The sequence below is a fragment of the Halyomorpha halys genome, unplaced genomic scaffold, assembly GCF_000696795.3.
Source record: "Halyomorpha halys isolate HHAL.00 unplaced genomic scaffold, Hhal_1.1 Scaffold2222.1, whole genome shotgun sequence".
NCBI lineage: Eukaryota > Metazoa > Arthropoda > Insecta > Hemiptera > Pentatomidae > Halyomorpha > Halyomorpha halys.
In genome coordinates, this window is record NW_027107606.1 from 51366 (window position 1) to 71554 (window position 20189).

The 20189-nt window shown below is 34.4% G+C and overlaps 1 protein-coding gene across 1 annotated transcript in view; it reads left to right on the forward strand.

The window, feature by feature from the left end:
* LOC106691299 (neurofibromin) overlaps nt 1-20189 on the forward strand; it is a gene marked incomplete at its 3' end in the record, with an annotated part of 75740 nt that overhangs the window by 48420 nt on the left and 7131 nt on the right. The window contains 1 exon segment of the mRNA XM_067045991.1: nt 1835-1927. Within this exon segment, the coding sequence (XP_066902092.1) occupies nt 1835-1927 (93 nt within the window).

Consider the following 20189-nt stretch of genomic DNA (forward strand, 5'->3'; position numbering starts at 1 on the left):
GAATTGGGTTAAGGATATCAGGATGTGGAATAAAGGTTTTAGAGAGGTGTTGTCCGAATGTTTGTGATTTTTCTGCGTCAGTTCTGGTCCAGGTTTGGGATTCGGTGAGAAGTGGGTGGTTAAAATCTTTGAAATTCAGCAGTTTTTTAGTGGTCCTCCATAATGATTTGTCAGTAGTTGTAAGATTTATCACTATTTAATTTTTTTTTTATTGCACCCAGACCATATTCCATTTATTAATATAAATAACTACATAAATGACTACGCCCTACCATCTGGCTGGAAATAGAGTGGTGGAATGTTTCCATCAGACACTGTGGGGCTCTCTGGTGCACCTAGTGCATTAGGATGCTGCCGATTGGGATCAATGATCCATTCGCTCTGGCAGTGTACAAAGCAACACCTCATTCTGAAGAAACAGGGTACTCACCCTATTATTTATTGTATGGTCGTGTCTTTGGGATTCTGTTTCCATTTAATTTGTCTCTAAATACATTTCCAGGACGGATGAAAGATTATGTTTCAGCACTAAAACTTAGGCTTTTTAAGTTCACCAAAGAGCCAACAAATTAGAAAAAAGGCTTGGAAATGTGTTCCCCAAAGAGGACGAAGGTATGTTGTACACTTAAATAGGCTGAAACCGACTTCTAATCTAGAGGATAAGCCATTCCCATTCGCGTATTATTCCCTAACACTACCCGGTTCTCCAGAGCAAGCCATTCTCTCTGAACAACTAGGAAGAGAATCGGCTATGGGCCAAGAACTAATGGAGGCACTGAATGACGCACAAACAAAGAGAAACTCTTTGCAAAGCAATGATGAACCTGACATTGATGATACCCAACTGGTGTCCTGATTGAAGGTAGGGCAAAAGTCAGGTCACCTTATCAGTTATGAAGTAGAGCAAGGAGCCCAGTTAAATAACCTATTCCACAAAATAGCCATAATTTTAAAAGACCCTCCTTTTTCTATATTCATTTCACCTTTATTTATTTTCTAGTCACATTTCATGTACAGGTCACTTCCATTTTCTCATCTTTAGCCAAACTATACATTTCCACAATTTTCTGACCTTTCATTCTCATAGTTTTTTATTTCACACTTTTTAAATGATGTAAACTTTAATTTAATTTAATTTCTTCTCCCTTATTTTATCTTAATGGTCTTTCATGGGTACTCACTCTTGGCCGTTACCATTTCTGTTCGATCTAACATATTTTTTTGCCTGCTCTCTATCAGTGAAGTCAAAATTTAATCACTCTAGTCAGAAACTTTGCTGGAGCATGTAATTCTTCCTTTAATTTCTAATATTTCTTTCTTTGTTTTCCATATTTCTTCTCCCTTGTTCCTTCTTTTTCTTTTCTCTTTTTTTTCCTAGACACTCTATATTTATTTTAACTCTTTTTTTTTTTTTTACTCATCTATATTACTATTATTTTCCCCTATTTTCATGTTTCTTTGAGTAATATTTGTTATCTCTTTTTTCTTTTTAGCCCTGATGAAGGCGTGAAATTCAGGTCGAAACCTAGGCACAAATAAGTAAATTTTTGTTTATTTGCTGATCACACCTCCGAACATCTGCTCATATTTATTTTTTTATTGCTTTTGTTTTAGAAATAATATTTATTTTCTATTCTTATGTAAATAAATGTACATTTTTTATTAGTATAATATTGATAAGTCATCCAGTTTGATCTCCTCTAAATTCATGATCCAAAAATGTCATCAATTTAAGATTTGATTAGAACCAGCTAAAGCTTAGACAGTATTTTTAAATAATTTTTCAGATTCGATACAGTTCCAATAATTAATGTTATCTTCTTTTTATTTTTAGGTTAGATCCTTTAGAAGAAATTGAAAAAAATAGAGAAAACCTTACTAATCTTACTCAAAAGGTCTTTGATTCTATTGTTTCATCGGCTGATAAGTAAGTATTAGTATAATATTTTATACTAATAATATAAACAGTACAAGTTAGTATAATTAGTATCAGCAATTTTAATGGGATACTAGTATATATACAGTCATTATAATTATAAGTAGTAGAGGTTTCTCATATATCCATAGCCCACCTTACCAGGTTACTCTGTATTTATAGATTTACGTTATTTTAATTATTAGTAATTTTATTGGTAAATTTTTTTCTTTGATTTTGGTACGTTTTGTATGATATGAATCAATTAAGATGAATTGATGAATTATATTAATTTTCATATATACCCAAAGTTGTATGGTTAAAAGAGTTTTCAAATAAAATTAAAAATTACATCTGTACAATCTTTATTAGGTTAAAAAAATAACAGAACAAAGATTTAATTATATAAAATCTCACTAAATATAAAATTAATAAAAATTCATATTATTTGACTTCTTATTTAAAGATTATTTTGTTTTGTTTCTATCTAATAAAAATCTAATTGCTGGAATCTAATTCCAGGAAATTATTTGAGATTAATAAAGAATATATCATCTTTATAAAGAAAAACTAATTCCTTATTATGGAAAATAAATTAAATTTTTTTTTGTATTTATTTATTGCAATTCATAACTGTATTTGCATAAAAACACATTAAGTAAATTTGATGTAATACCAAAATGGAGTGATACAGGGATGTAAAGAAACTCCCCATTGGCAGCACTCTAATCATATTTCTACACTAGGTCTCGAGACCGTCTTCTTTTCAGGCACCTTGGAGGATTGTCAGGAATAAAAGAACAAGCCAGTTTAAAAACTAGAGGGTTTTGGAGTTTATTATGAATAGATTGATATCTGGTTTATGCTAGATCAGTTACAAATGGAACATTAAGGTCTTTATGGATGGTTTTATTTGTGACAAAGTAGGGAGCATTGAAGATTTTACGAAGGATTTACTACAAGAGGAATTCCAAGGTTTCATGGAGCCCACCTCGGAATTCCTCTAAAAAAATTTATATGTAGGTGAAGAATAGAATAGCTTTTCTAGAAGAAGTTTTAGGATATGGGATGTTATTAGGTTGTATCCAGGAGCTTTGGGGGTAGGTAATCTCTGAATAATACTGGATATTTCTAATGGATGAAATGCTTTAGGTGGAAGGGTCATTGGGAGTGGAATGTTTATTTAGTTTTGCTTCAATACATTCAAGGTGCATTGGGTTAAAGATGTCAGGGTGCAGAATAAAGGTTTTAGAAAGGTATTGTCCGAATATTTGCGATTTTTCTTCATCAGTTCTGGTCCAGGTTTGGGATTCAGTGAGAATAGGATAGTTAAAGTCTATAAAATTCAGTTTGATTTGTCAGTAGTTGCAAGATTTTCAGTAAAGTTAATTAAATTTTGAATTTTGTATTTTCTAATTTCTACTTTTAGTTTGTTATTGGATTTCTTGTAATACGTTTTGTCAGTTAAATATCTTGTCCCATGCCACTTCGATCTTGCTCTGCGTTTTTCCCTTAATAAGATAGGAATATATTGTGGTAGGTGATTTTGGTTATTGTTATTAATTCTATTAGTCGTAGTGTTAAGTTAGCAATTTCTTAACCAAATGAAATAAAAATATTCAATTCTACTGACGAAGATAGGAGGTGGTTCTGGATCAGAAAATCTTTGAGGCTCTGGAATGTTGTTTGGTGGATTTTTTACTGTATTAGAATTATTGCTGGTAGAGGTGGTAGGTGTGGTTATTTCTGGTTTCATGGGTACAATGGTTTTACTGCTAGTTTGAGGCTGCTCAACTGTCTTTTTTTGAATTAGCCAATTTATTTATTTATTTATTTTTTTTGAGTGAACTGCCCACCTTATATTTTATATTTCATATATTTATATCTGGTGTAATGATCCCATTTTTAACCCATCCTTTCTGTTAACTAATCCATTCTTTTTTCTCTCATGACTGATATCCTTATAACCTTTCACGTCAGCGCAGTCACTCCTAGCTCATATTGATGAATTCCATGATGTTTTGCTCCATAACTTCTATCACCTGATCGTTGTCACTGAAACCTGGCTGAAACTCTCTATCTCGTCCTCTCAAGTGTCTTTACCCAACTATAACCTGCTCTGTCATGACAGAGTAAAATGAACACGTTGGTGGTGTAGGTGTCTATGTCCATGACAGTCTCAAATCCAAAATTATTCTATGCTCACCACATTTTTTTTTTTAATCCCCCTTCCGGACATTGCTGCGATATGGGGTTCGGGAACAGTGGGGTAGTGCATTAGGATTGCACATGCCGCTGCTGCCAATAATCATCTTTTTTTTTTAATATTTATTTTAAATTTTTAACAAAATTATTTGGTGGGAGCCATTTATTTTATTGGGATCTATGTTGTTTAAAATCTTGGTGCAGCTCAGCACTCGGTTAAGTGCCATAAGATGGATCTACACCTTATCTATGCTCACCACCTTCCAATTCTCCTCACCTGGAATATCTTTTTGTTGAGATTTCCATTATGTCATCTACCTTACTTTTTGGTGTTATCTATCGCCCTCCCAAGGTACCCTTTGATGAAATATTTGAGACCATACTTTACAACCTTATACCTTCCTATTCTAATATCATTTTATCTGGAGATTTCAACACCAACCTTCTGTCCGCTACCTCTGACCAGGCCTATCTGTTAAACCTCTCCTAATAAACTACTTGCCTCATCTCAACATCCTGTTCCTTTTCTATATGCTCATAACCTTATTCAGGTATCTTACAACATTCCCACTCCATTGTTTTCCCCCCGAACTAATTCCTTCCGAAACCTTAATGCCTAATCTAGATGCTATCCAGTAGGACCCCATTTACTCCTCAAATTCCGTTGATTCTATGGTAGAAATTGTAACCAATTCCCTTCACACTAATCTTGACCGCTATACTCCTCTGTACCCTCAGCGCCCTCGTTGACTTCTGCACTGAAGGAGCATATGAGACAAAGAGATGTGGCAAGGCAAAGATTTAGACGCACTCGATTCCCGGAAGATTACACCTTCTTTAAACAACTACAAAACAGTACTCAAGCAGGGCCAAGAGTTTCGAAAGAAGTAGTACCTTTGAACAGGGTTGACCTGTACACTGGTCCTCATACAGTCTCAGGGGAGTAGCTGAGAAGCCTATGAAGCTTAGGCTGAGTTTTTGAGGATGCTATGAACCCAAGACCGTTTGTACACGGTGAAAAACCGCATCTTGTTCGAGTTGGCCCAGCTTTTGACTAAACAGGGCGGTTTTAGATTGGAAAGTCAATAAACATTCCTGGTGGTGGGCAGCTGCAATGACCAGTACTGACTTGGAGCCAAAAGTGGTATTAGCTGTCTTGGTCCCTGTTCAGACATCATTAGGCTAAGCTGAAAAGCTGCAAAGGAATAAACCCTTATAAATGCTACTAAGGTGGGAGGTAACTGGCCTAAAGGTGCAAAATAGTCTCCAAACATCTCTCACGATGGGTCGGAAAACAAGTTACCACCCAATACTTCCCAATTATGGCTCAAAACGAACCTAGACCAAGTGAATGAGGTGTCTTTCTTGCGCAATACCGCTGGATGTGTAGAGCATCTGGTCCCAATCGGAAGTTGCACCTTAGGGGAATCCTACTGGCCTTTATGCTACTGTTGGTAACCTCCCCCGTCGAGGAGTCAGGACTGGGGCCAAGAGGAATGCACCTGACCTCCAAAAAGTATCAACAACAAAACCCTTGCAAATACTACAATGGAATCATTCAGTGTTTATACTTTGAGAGGAAAAAGAAAAATGCATAATATTTCTCATTATAAAAAAGAGACGAAACGGATGAAGATGAAAATTCGTTGGATTTCAAAAGAATCTCGCCATTTTTTATCTATAAAAGCATAAATAATTTGGTCGGGGAGGTAAAATTTGCTGAAAAATTAAAAGATGGGACCCTCCTATTCGAAGTTTTTACAAATATACAATTGGAAAAACTACTAAGATATGGAACAATGTTAAATAAAGTCCCGATTAAAGTAGAGCTGCACGGTAAGTCAAACCAGAGCCAAGGTGTCATATGGTGTCCCGATTTAAATTGTACACTGTACTGATGAAATAAAAGAAGAATTAAAAGCACAAAATGTAGAAGAGGTTAAATGATTAACATATTTTAAAAATAACGAAAAACATAACAGTAATGATTGTTTAATAACCCCATTATTCCGTACAAAATTAAAATAGGATTTTACAATATTACTGTAAAACAATATATTAAAAGCCTGATTAGGTGTACCATCTGTATGCGATTTGGACACACAAAAGCGATATGTAAAAACAATCCACTTTGTCATTAATGAAAATAGACATGAAGGAATACAGTGCAAAAAACCTTTAAAATGTGTAAATTGCCCCGAGATGTACGAGTCTTTTTCAGAAATGTGTCTAACTTTTATTAAGGAAAAAGAAATTAAGACTATACAGGAGACCGAAAAAATTACCTATGCAGCTAGTAGCTAAGAAAAAATATGAATTAATATACCCATTACCCATACAATTAACGTTTTCTGATATTGTTAAAAATAAAAAAAACTGTTAGTGTTAGTGCACAAACAGAAGAACAAGACAGAAGTAATCTTATTAATAAGAAGTCCTCAGAGTAAAATAATAGAAAAATGCATATACAATATTACTCTCCTCCTGCTTAACACAGAGGAGCATACTTTCCTTAGCTCCAGCTATGGGACTTGCTCAGCACTGGATCTCACCCTCTGTAGTCTAACGTTGTACAACTCCATGGATTAGACAGTTCTTTCTGATTTGTACGGCAGTGACCATTTCCCACTTCATATGAAATTTAAAATCATGAATTGTATACATACCAAGCCAAAATGGGAGCTAAAAAGAGCTGATTGGACCCTTTTTACTTCCCTTGCCTCACCACCAAAAATTCAACCATCAGATATGGACACTGATAGAGGTTGTAAAGCCCTTACTAACAACATTATAAAAGCTGCAAAGGCATCAATACCGATGACTTCGGGATCCCCAAGAAGACCACTTGTCCCTTGGTTTAATGATAGGTGTAAGAAGGCTATTAAAGAATGTTGTAAGGCAATTCATCAAATGTATGATGTCAGAAAACTTTATTGGACATAAAAAGCACCGGACTTCATGTAGAAATATATTTAAACAAAGTAAGGCGGAGTCATGGAAAAAATATATTAGTTCCATAAACTCTTACCTCATCAGCTGATGTGTGGAATAAAGTCCGCAAATTTACAATAAATTCCTCCCTTCCCTGCTACACCATATCTGTTAGCGGAAAACTGTCAGATAACCCATCAATTATTTCAAATACATTTGCCAACTATTTCTCCAAAATATGTTATTCCACTAAAAATAATATTTATGATGAAGCAACAGGTTCCAATAGGAAAGATAATGAAGTGGCCATACATTATAACCTCCCTTGTTCCCTATGGGAATTAAAACATATCTTAAATACCGTCAAAGGCACTTTACCGGGGACCTGATCAAATCCACTATGACATGATAAAAAAAACTCCCAAATGACATGCAAAAATGGCTGCTTGACGACTACAATCATGTCTGGTTCACTGGGAAATTCCCAAGTACCTGGCGGGAATCAATAATAATCCCAATTTTAAAAAATGGAAAGGACAAGCAGATAGCGACCAGCTAACGACCCATATTCCTCTCAAGCTGTATTAGTAAAGTAATGGAACATATGGTCAATAAAAGATTTATGTGGATAATAGAGAGCAATAATTTTTTCCAATCTGGATTCCGCAAAGGTCGATCCACACTAGACCATCTGGTTACATTGGAGGCTGAAACCCAATATTCATTTATTAATGCTCAACATTCAATCGAGATATTTGATCTTGAAAAAGCATTTGACAATATCAAACATAATATAATCCTGTAAAAGTTATCAGCTGTCGGAATCAAAGGGAAAATGTACCAACATCAGAGAAATACTTTATTTATCTATACTGCCTAAATATATTAGGTTGCTATCTCACACAGCATACTTATCAATCCGTAATCGGACATATATAAATTACACATACATGGTATAATCAGAAAAAAAAGAGATACAATAATAAGATATAATAAACAATTTTTTCCCCCCAACAGTTTCCTTTTACAATCCATTTCGGTCTATACAACAGATACAAATATTTCATTCATTCCTATTTTTCTTTCTCATTTCTGCTCCTCCAATTTCACCCTTTCACAATTTTTCAATTCACCCGATCAACAAATTCGCTCTCCGAAATTCATATTGAAAAGAAACAATTTCTTTCACATTGTTACTTCAGAGTACAAATAGGATCCGAATTTTCCGATGAACACGAACAGATTAGTGGATCCCACAAGGATGTGTTCTCAGCCCAACACTATTCTGCCTAGCAATTAACGATTTGAGACTTCTCATGTCAAGGGGTGTTAAACCGCTGCTATTCGTGGGCGATTTAGCCATTATTTGTCAATCAGCAAATACAATTACTATTAAACATAAATTACAGGAAGCAATCAATAGAATCAATAACTGGTCACTTTCAATCAGTCTCGAGTTTTCACTTGAGAAAACCAATTACCTCCATTTCACCCGAAAAAGAATAACCCCACCTTCTCCTGAACTCTATTTAGGTGAATCTTTGATACCCTACACAAATAACCACAGATTTCTTGGGATGATATTTGATCGGAAGCTAAATTGGGAAACGCACATTTTGACATTAAAATGTGCCAGTACAATACAAAATCCAATACAATAAAAAAATTAAATATATTACGCTTGCTAAGCGGCATCTCCTGGGGCTCAGACAGACACACACTAATAAAATTATACCGGACCCTAGTATACTCGAAACTAGTCTATGAATGTTTTATTTACGGCTCTGCCCGACACCGGATTCTCGCCAGACTAGATGTAGTTCATCATACAGGAATATGTATCACAACCGGCACATTTCAAACTAGCCCCATTCTTAGTCTGTGTTCTGAAGCTGGACTACCTCCTCTGTTATTCAGAAGGAAAAAACTGGCGATAAACTATATTTCAAAATTATACCCTCAAAAGGATCACCCTACGTACAAATACATTTTCAAACCAAAATATTCAATTTTTTTTAGAAATAAATAAATTTAACACTCGTTGGCAGAAAGATCACATACTGCTATTGAGTTCTTTAAAGAAATACCTCTGTGCATCCCGGAAGTTCTCAATCCTCCATGGATACACAGGCTACCAAATACAATGCTCCAATTATCCCGATTGCCAAAAGGTAGTACGTCACCTACTGAATATAGAACTAGGTTCTCACGTCTTTGTCAAAATATTCCAGATCCTTTTTTGGTCTATACGGATTGATTAAAATCTGACGAATCTACAGCATCCTCTTTCATCACAAATAACTCGACCCATAAAATAAAACTACATAAATTATGCAGTATATATACAGCTGAATTACATGCAATAGCCTCAACACTCCACTTCTCCATAACAGTGACGCATACTAACATAGTTATCATTACCGATTCTTTAAGTTCATTAAAAGCCGTGGATCATTTGACCGAAACACCTGACAATCATAAAAATTCACAATTATACCAACATGCTCGAAAACTTGGGAAAAACTGTTTTCTTTGTAGGGTGCCGGGTCACGTGGAGATCGCTGGAAATGAACTGGTGGACTGTTCTGACACCCCAAGAAATAAGTCTTCCGATTAAAAATGAAATATCAGCTAGTTGGCAAGCCATATGGAATGAAAGCCCACCAAGCAAATTAAAAACTATTAAAAAAACGATTAAACTATGGACTACATCAAACCGTTTCAATCACAGGGAGGAGGTAGCTATAGCCAGATTAAGAATAGGTAATACAAATTTAACTCATGCATACCTAATAAATAAGCAACCACTGCCAAAATGCAACAGTGTACTTACACTCAGTCACATATTTGAAGAATGTCATTTCTATTCCATGAACTTACATAGATTGGGAGTGGGGCCAGGTGTATCAGATACCCTAAATGATGACCAGAAAAACATATAAATGGTTTTAATTTTCTTAAAAAGGAATAACCTTTTGAATAAAATTTAAATCCAAAAGTTTGTTATATTTATTAAATAATTCTACAATAAGTAATTATTTAAATTTCTTTAGCAATTATCTGAAGAGTTTCAAATCTTGAAATAGAATTATATAGTTATATATATATAGAACAGAAGCAGAGACAAACCCTGGAGATGACACCTGCATCAAGCTGAAAAGAGTCACTGCAAAGCTAAAAAGAGAAATAAATAGCTCAAAAAGAAAAATGTGACAAGAAAAAATAGGGGAACTGAATTTAGATAGAAATGGTAACAAGTTATGGAAACTTGCGAAATCACTGGCAAAGTGCTCATAAAACATATTATCAAGACAGGTGAAATTCAAATAGATCGCCAAATGCAGAAAACTGTATGCAAAGAGCTGACTCGCCACAAAAAAAATTCTAAGGAGTCTTAGAATGATCTCAACACCTCCTTCACTCTTACCAAGCTTGTCAGTGCAATTGGTGCCCTAAAAACAAAAATCTCACCAGGGGCAGATGGTATAATGAACGAAATGATTATTAACCTTGGAAGAAAAGCAAAAAGGAAACTCCACAGGATTTTTAACACCAATTGGACTAAAGGGTTGGACTAAAGACACAGTACCTCAAATCTGTAAAGAGGGAGCTGTGATCTCCTTACTCAAATCTGGAAAACCAAAGGAGCTCTCCAGTTTCAGTCAGATTACTTTATTAAGCTGTCTAGGTAAGCTTATGGAGAGACTAGTCAATATGAGACTTACATGGTTTTTGGCAAAGCATAATCTGATTGCCCCTGAGAAAGCAGGGTTCAGAAAATATAGATCTACTGAGGACCAGGTAGCGCACATTACCCAAGAGATCGAAGATAGGGCTCACCCTATCACTCTGGACATACAAGGAGAGAAGGTGAGGCCGCAAAACCTCTTCATTTCCATCAAACTCTGTCAAGCACTTCTAATTCCAAAGAAAAATGGGCAATTCTTCATTCATTTTGTCTCCTCTTCAACCCTTGTACCACCCCGGTCCTTAGTAATTAGCTTACTACCGCTTCTTCTGCTCCCATATTACATCTGATGACATCCTTAACTTCATTCAAAAATCACATACGGAAAATCAACCACGGACTCGATAAAATCCCAGTTGGATTGATTAAAGCCTCATTACCTTCTATTCTTCCTATTCTCTATCACATTTATAACTTCTCCTTACAAAGTTTCACCTACCCTTCTACCTGGAAAACTGCACTAGTCCGTCCATTGAATAAAACCTCATATCTAGAATGATTACCGCCCTATTTCCCTATTATCAAACTTATTCAAACCTTTTAACAATCCCAACTTTCCCAGTTTCTTGAGTTAAATAACCTTTTGGACCACGTTCAGTCTGGTTTCCGGCCAGGCTATTCCACTCAGTCTGCTCTTATTAAAATCTCTCAAGACATTCACACAACCATAGACCAGCAGAAACTCACCATCCTTATTCTCCTCGATTTTTCTTAAGCCTTTGATTCTGTCGACCACAACATCCTCCTTTCTAAACTTCACAATCTCTCTTTGTCATTTAGTACTTTTCAATGGTTTCAATCCTTGCTCACCGGTTGTTCCCAGTATGTCGTTATTCCTAATAATCCTCCCTCTAGCTTTCTACCTCTTTCTAAAGGCGTACCTCGGGGTTCCTCTGTATCCTCTACTCTTTTCTCCATCTTTATCAATGACCTTCCACTTGCCATCCAGCGTTCCCAGTATCATCTATACACAGAAGACTTATAAATCTACCTTTCCTTCAATCCTCATGATGCCCCAAATGCCATTCTAAAACTACCAGAAGACATCATTAGTATAAGCACTTGGGCATCAGAAAATAAACCTATGTTAAATGCCAAAAAAACTAAAGCTATCATAATCGGATCTCCCTCTCATTAAATCTATCCCAGTACCCCTAACCTTATTCTAAATAATATTCCTATCTCATTCCATACGTCAGTCAAAAATATTGGTGTTACTTTATCCTGGAAACCACACATTGCCCAAATTTCCCGTTGAACCATAGCTACCCAAAAGCAATTCAATAGAATCCATTATCTCCTTCCACTTAAAACCCATTAACTCTTAGTTTCATCTCTTGTTTTCCCCTACTTTGACTATGGCTGCTTGGCATATGGCGAACTCTCAGGTAATTTCAAATCAAAACTTAAGCGTCTTATGAATGGGGCAGTACGATTTATTTTCGGGATCACCAGAGATACGCACATAACCCAGTATTACACCGAGCTGAAGTGACTCTATCCTTCCTTCCAATACCAATATTTCCTAGCTTCCTTTCTATTCCAAGTAATTAGTACTCAATGCCCCTCCTATATCCTAGAAAACCTGCAATTCAAATTCTCAGTCCAATCCTATACTACCAGATCCTGTTTATCTGAAATCTACCCTCCACCTCACTGAATTGCTGTGTTTAATAAATCAATTTTTACCCAAGCTGCATATCTGTGGTACTCCATTCTTTCTAACACACCAACCCTTCCTATGTTTAAAACCCTTCTATTTAACTACCTTTTTCTTCATCAATCTAATCCAATATTATAATAGTACAGATATTTTGTAACTACCTTTTTGTTTTGTTTTTAATGTATTTAGTTAGTTAGTTGTTTAATTTTTTTTTTCTTCTCTTTATCTATATACAATTTTAATAAAAGTTATAATTCAGTGTGGCCACACTGTTTTTTGACGTGACAACGTCATATAAATCATTTTGCGGGATGCCATGTTAGAAAAAGTGTCCCGTAACGGAAATTGACTTCGTTTAACATATGGATATTATATCATATGTATAAAAATTAATTAATGTATAACCAAGCAAAAATAAATATCTGAATTCAATATGTGAACTGGTTTATTATTTCAAATATATAACATTGGATTGATTTTAATTTATATTTATGTAATATTAGCATAGAGTATACGTTGTCACGGAAATATGTCGCCTCGGCGCGAAGCGCCGAGGCCTACACGGGCACGGTTTTTTTTTCCAATAGATGTAATTGTAAAATTAAAATTACCTTTGTAATTATGTTAAAGGGACTTAGTCCCAGAATAATAAACTATTTTTCATTTTAAAGATAAGACCCCTAGGGAAAATTACCAATCACCAGAGCTATCACTAGTAAAAGAATGCTAGTTGTTATTTGCTAATTTTTAATAGACAATCAAACACCTCCACTGTATGAGTATATAAAAATATTCAACTGTTAATAAACTCACGTTACATGAAGTATGAAAGCAGGATTTGAGCTATAACCCTTATGACAGTAACAATCACAGAGCGCTGTGAACAGTGAACTACACTTGTGTCTTTAAAACATAAGACCAAATTAATTTAAACATAAAATCTAGAACAATTTGAATTACAGTTCAGTACAATGTCATGTTCAAAATTAAATATTATATATTCTTCGAATTTTAACTAACTTTAGTTTTTTCAGATATACGAATTATTAAGTTTTATAAGCATTGGCTGCGAGACCTGGGCTCTAACAGATACCCTAGAAAGCAGAATTGAGATATTTGAATGGAAAGTCGTCTGTACAATTAGAGGAACAATCTGGGATCAGAGCCTTAACACTTGAAGGAGAAGAACTAACAGTGAACTGCTTGCAGAGTCTGGTCAGTCAATACTCTTGATATGAAGGCAAGGAGGTTAAGATGGGTGGGACGTTTGGCTCGAAGCAATCGATTAGGATCCCTCTACACAACAATGAATGCCAGAATAGTTGGCAAGAGACCATGTGGGAGGCCAAAAACCAGCTGGATATACAGAATCGACAAAGATGCGAAAGATCTGCATGCAGAAAACTGGAAATCAGTAGCCCAAGATAGGCAGGCATGGAGAGGGCTGGTTCAGGCGGCCAAAGATCTACAACGTCTGTACAGCCAACCAAAAAAAAAAGAAAAAAAGCTTAGGCTGTCTATGTAAACAAAAAAACCAGACACTGTAAGTGTTTGTAAAGAAGGCTGTTGTTCCGTAATCTTGAGCAATTCACATCATTTATTGCATTATTTAAAAATAATCAACTCAACGATTTATACAAAAGTTCCTTATTCTTCTTGGGTGACTCCTCAATGTCTTCCTTTTCAAGATGTTCAAATCAGGTGGATTTAGCAACAATTCGTACCTCAGTTCATGAGGTTTTGCCATGACAATAGCACTTGTGTATGGGTGGGAATTGTCCTGATGACTTTTTTCCTTGCCAAACCAGGCCTTTTTTGGTATATTTTTTCCTGTAGTTGGTCTACAGACCACTTCTGTGTTTCGATTTTAATATGAGTTCCAATTAATTAAGTAATTAGTAGCCAACTCCTGAACCCAAGGAACATGTGTAACCAGCCCTGTCTGCTTTCATTTTGTCGGCTCGCCTAATACAATACGACTGTTGGATATTTGGACCATCGATTAGCCAGATCTACACATCTCGGCAACACTCTTCCTCTGACCTATAGGAGTGGAGGAACCTTTCGTCGTGCACTATTTATTTTATATATTTATTTCTTTTTTTTTTGTAAATTAGTTTTATTGTCATTTTCATAATTTATCGAACTATTTTATTTTTATCTGAAAGGCCTTTTTATTTTTACTTGTATATTTTGTTTGTTCGTTTTTAGTTTTTAAAATGTTTAAATTGGCCAAATAAATGTTTAATCCAAGCCAGTTTGTTTTTTGTTCATTTTAAAGCCTTCCAACAAAAAGACATAGTCGATTTGAGGTGGCTTTAACATTATTTGGTCCCCCGGGCCGGATTGAATATTTATTGGTAAATATAACATTATTTGGTTCTCCGCGCCTTAGATTAATCATTTATTGTTAAATATGTTCATAATTTTGGTCCTCCTAGGATATTGATATTTATTTGAAATTTTGTTCATTATATATAGGGAGATGGTCAGGGTTGCGGGTTCTCTTTTGACCGCAACCCTGACCATCTCCCTATATATCAATTTTTACGGTCAACTATACATACATATATTTGTTCATTATAATTTTATTGTTTATAGTAATAATTGTTTTAAGGTATGTAATGGGGCCCAAAGAGGATAAAAGTAGAATTTAGTTGTCTGAGCTTGAAGATGAGTTAGAGGATTTAGATCAGGACATAAAAGATACTAGGTTACTAAAAGATCCTGCTCAGAAAAGATTCAATTCCTCCGAATACTGGCAGTTATTACAATCCCGCCTTGAATCATTTTCTAAAATTAGAGCATCATTTAAATAAATCGCCGGAACTGAAAAAAAGTTATTGCAATATAATTAAGAAGTATTTGGAAGCCAATTATGTTTCTCCAGCCATTGCTCCATCTAGATATTTACTTCCACACCATTGAGTAATTAAAGACAATTCACATTCTAAAATTCAAATAGTCTTTGATGCTTCATTTTTTGCTGAACTTAGTTCCTTGAATGACCATCTCGTGATAGGTCCTAAGCTGCAATTAGATATAAGGCATGTACTGCCCGATACCCATATGTCACGGTGTCAGATATATGCCAAATGTACCTTCAAATACTTATGCACCCAGATGATGTACCCTATCAACATTTTTTATTCCGATTTGACACATCTGAACCAATCATGGAGTATCAATTAAACCGTGTTACTTTTAGGTTGTCTTGTTCACCATTCTTAGCCATAAGGGCAATTCATTAGTTGGTGCTTGATGAAGGATCAAAACCAAATCAAATCCAAAACCACCTGTCATCCTGATAAATAACATATACGTAGATAATATCCTAACTGGAGCGAATACTTTTGATGAAGCCCTCGAACTTCAGAAAGAGTTGATTGAATTACTCAAATAGGGTGGGTCCACTTTGAAAAAATGGACGAATAACACTCCAGACCAGTTAATTTCATTCAGTTACAGTCAACAAGAAGATTATAAATTTTTGGTGCGAAATAAACAATGGGTCCAAGAATTGGGAATACCATGGGATCCTGGAATACAGTGGGACTCCCTAACATCATATCCAAAATTTAAATTAGTTTTGTCTAAAAGTGGATCATATTTTCTGTTTTTCGAAGTTGTAATCTCCTTTTATATCTTATATCAGCCACTTTAAGGCAAACTCTTAGTTGCAACAGCTATGAAGAGGATTTTTTAAGTGAGTATAGTCCTTTTCCATCTGTAATAGGTAAAGGTTATGGGGAATCCTTCAATTCTCTTTTACATGTACATTAAACTTGAATACCCTGGTGCATGTTTTCTCGAAAGCACATCCATCTAGCAATATTGGGACTCGCTTAGGGATCAAGAATCGGGTATGTTGCCAAAATCTCTAAAGGATTTCAATGTAGACAGTCATATAGAAACATATTTAGTATAATTATATTATTTCAATTTCTTGAGACAAGGTAATTATTTATTAAATAAATCAAAAATTTTTATTCTTTTTTGTCTCAACACTCTATATTTTTCACCAGTCCAACGTTTCGGCCATTTTAGCCATCCTCAAGGACATCTAAATATTTAACAGCTTATATTATATATTCATTTTTAACACTTATAACAACAACATTATTCACCAATAATATAGCATACCTTCAATTATAATTTCTTCCTCACATTAATTTAAAAGTTACTTTTGCAGGCTATTCTCCCCAGGTCATTTCCTTTATTATAATTTAAAAGCCTATTTAAAAAGTCAATTATTAGAGAGTCATATTTATTATTAATAAGCTTACTAAGCTTAAGTTTAGTTACATATTTTTTAAAATTTAAAATTATTAATATTTAATTATTCTTATATAAGATTATCCACAACAAATTCACTACCATATAACAAACCATTTATAACCTCCCACTCACACAGGTCAGCCTTGTTTTAAAATTAATTTATTTTATTTTAAATTGCATTTTTGTCTCAATTTGGTATTTATTCTAATTCTCAAAATTCCATATTACATTTAATTGTAAATAGTAACAAATTTCTCCATTTATTTTTATAAATTAATTTTGCTTAAAATCTCTGCATAATGTTGGTTTAAATTCTTAGTATCTGATTTAAAATTAACTGTGTAATTGATGTTCTCTGATATATAAATTGACTCAAGTATTTTGCTTTTGTACAATTTGTTTTCTTTATGTAAAATTATGGTGTTATCAAAATCAAAATTGTGTTGATTTTTGGCTGTATGCTGTACTTGTGCTGTTTTATTTGGATCCTTTTCTTTATTTCTTGTATCATTTTTGTGTTGATATATTCTATCCCCCAACATTTGCTTAGTTTCACCTATATAGATTGCTGGACAATTTAAACATGGAATTTTATATATTAATCCCGATTGACTTTTTATTTCAATTTTGTCCTTTAAATTGCTATAATAATTTTTAATTTTATTGTTAGGTCTATAACATAATAAGTATTCTTCCACATCATAATCTATAAATGACCTCTGGATATCTTATGATAAACCTTTTATATAATTTAATCCATAATAATTGCTTTACTATTTGTTATTTTATTTTCCATTCTATCTTTGCATTTTTTAAGGTTTATATCCCAAATTTTATTAATTAATTTTCTGGGGTAAACATTATCCAAAAATATTTTAAATGTCATATTTTCCACTCTATTCAGCCTACTAGCATCCGTTATTCTTATAGCCTTGTTAACATAATTATTAATTACATTGAATTTCATCTAAAATGGATGGCAAGAATAGTAATAAATAAATATAGGCAAAAGAGAAACTAAATAAAATTAAAATTGAAGAGGATGAAATCATGATAAGTTATGATGAAATTCATTTTTTGATTTTTGTCCCAAGACAGTTCCGACTAATTAGTAGCCCAGGTAGCGTCATTAGCAGCCCTGTATGCATTTGGTTGATATTATTTTATTTGACATTTTTTGAGTGTACTCGTCATCATAACAGTTTGGAACCAGACCACTTCTGTGTTTCGATTTTAATATGAGTTCCAATTAATTAAGTAATTAGTGGTCAACCCCTGAACCCAAGGAATGTGTGTAACCAGCCCTGTCTGCGTTCATTTCGTTGGCTCGCCTAATACAATACGACTGTTGAATATTTGGACCATCGATGAACCAGACCTATACATCTCGGCAGCACTCTTCCTCTGACCTATCGGAGTGGAGCAACCTTTCGTCGTGCAGTATTTATTTCTTTTTTTTGTGTAAATTAGTTTTATTGTCATTTTCATAATTTATCGAACTATTTTATTTTTATCTGAAAGGCCTTCTTATTTTTACTTGTATATTTTGTTTATGTTAGTTTTTAATTTTTTAAATGTTTAAATTGGGCAAATAAATGTTTAATCTGAGCCAGTTTGTTTTTTGTTCATTTTAAAGCCTTCCAACAAAAAGACATAGTCGATTTGAGGTGGCTTTAACAGGACCCAAATTTCATCTGTAGTCACAAACTGGCATAAAAAATCTTGTTGGTTGCTCTGAAAACAGGCCAGATTTTGTTCGGACATTTCCAATCTGGTGCCTTTATGGTCTAATGTCAAGAGCTGCGGCACCCATCGTACGGATAATTTTTTCATTCCCAATTCTACTGTTAATGTGATATACCCGTTCAGATGACAGGCCTACAGCTTCTGCAATCTAACACACTTTCAGTTGGTGATCCTCCATGACCTATTTATGCACTTTTGCAATAAATTCTGGGGTCATAGCACTTTTTGGCTGTCCACTACGCGGATCATCATCTAAGCTCTCCCGACCAAATTTAAACTCGATGGTCCACTTGGCAACAGTTGAATATGAAGGAGCAGAGTCCCCTAGTGTGTTCTGAAAGTCGGCATGAATTTCCTTTGCTTCCGTACCTTTCTTTACAAAGTGCTCAATCACTGCTCGAATCTCAGTTTTTTCCATTGTCTCAAATCACTACACTAGGAGATTTCTTTCTACTGCATTCCGAGAACTTTTCAAACCACCCTCATGTATACATATAAATAATTCTATGGTCATAGCACATACCGCATATACACGTATATTTAAGTTTTTCTTCTTTTTTTTCTACTAAAACCACTGTGTAAATTACTGTTAGTAGTGAAACACAGTGTGTTAATAATGCTATGTTGTAAATTTTAAATTATGTGATTATATGAAATATGTCAAAAAGAAATATATGCAACTGATAAAATGAGGTATATTAGTATATGAACATGAGGTAAACCCGAAATGTAGTAAAACAAATAAAGAATAGTGATAATATTCTAAATGGAAGTTTTCTCACCTCAACATTTTAAAAAATTAAATAATTTATTACCAGTTAAAACTTTTTAAGTAACACTAAAACATCAGTTATAATAACAATAAAGCCGTTTTAACAATAATTCCTCAAAAAAATGCGTGCTGTGGAACCCTTCCTGCTGCCCACCTCTTAGGTTCTTGTGATTTACTTTTCTGAATAGAATTATTATAAGTATTGATTTGCAGTTGAATAACATAACATTTATTTTACCAATTTTATTGAGTTCGGCTCTGGCCGTTGACAGACACACATCGGGTCCACGCTATCCTCGTGTGTGGGCTGGTTTCTTTAGCAAATTCGACTGAAAATCAGCACAATTGAAGATATTGAGGCAAGGAAGAGATCTGTCGAGTTTCATGTAAATCGGGCCTATATTTGGAAGTTTAGCGAGAAGAGAAGTAGCGACACCAAGCTGTGGCCCGATTGCCTTATCAATTGGAAGGAACAGACTTGTAACCCCCTACCACTCACTGGACCCAGCTGGCTGACAATCAAGGTCACCGTATCTTCGAAGAGGTCTGCTATCGGAGGAGCCAACACCTTGTATTATTATTATAATTTTTTTTTTTTAGGGTGTATGTGTAGCTAGTATTAGTGCTGTTGTGTTCTTCTTCTTTCCCCTAGTTTGGGTGATGATTTTTATTTTTTTTATTATTCATGATAGGCGATGTTTCTGTAGCTATTTATCAAATTGTGATTGATTTTGTTGCATATTAGTATTAATATTGAATGTATGGCTAAAATGCATTGAAGAATCAAATTGACCATCATTGTTTGGGGGGGGGGAAGAAATTAATGTATGGGTCTGGTAGAGTTGTTGATTTATTTTTTTTTCCTTTATCTTTTGGATCCTCTTTCGGGATTTCGTTTTATTTTGTAGTGAGAAAGTCGGTTTACTAGCAT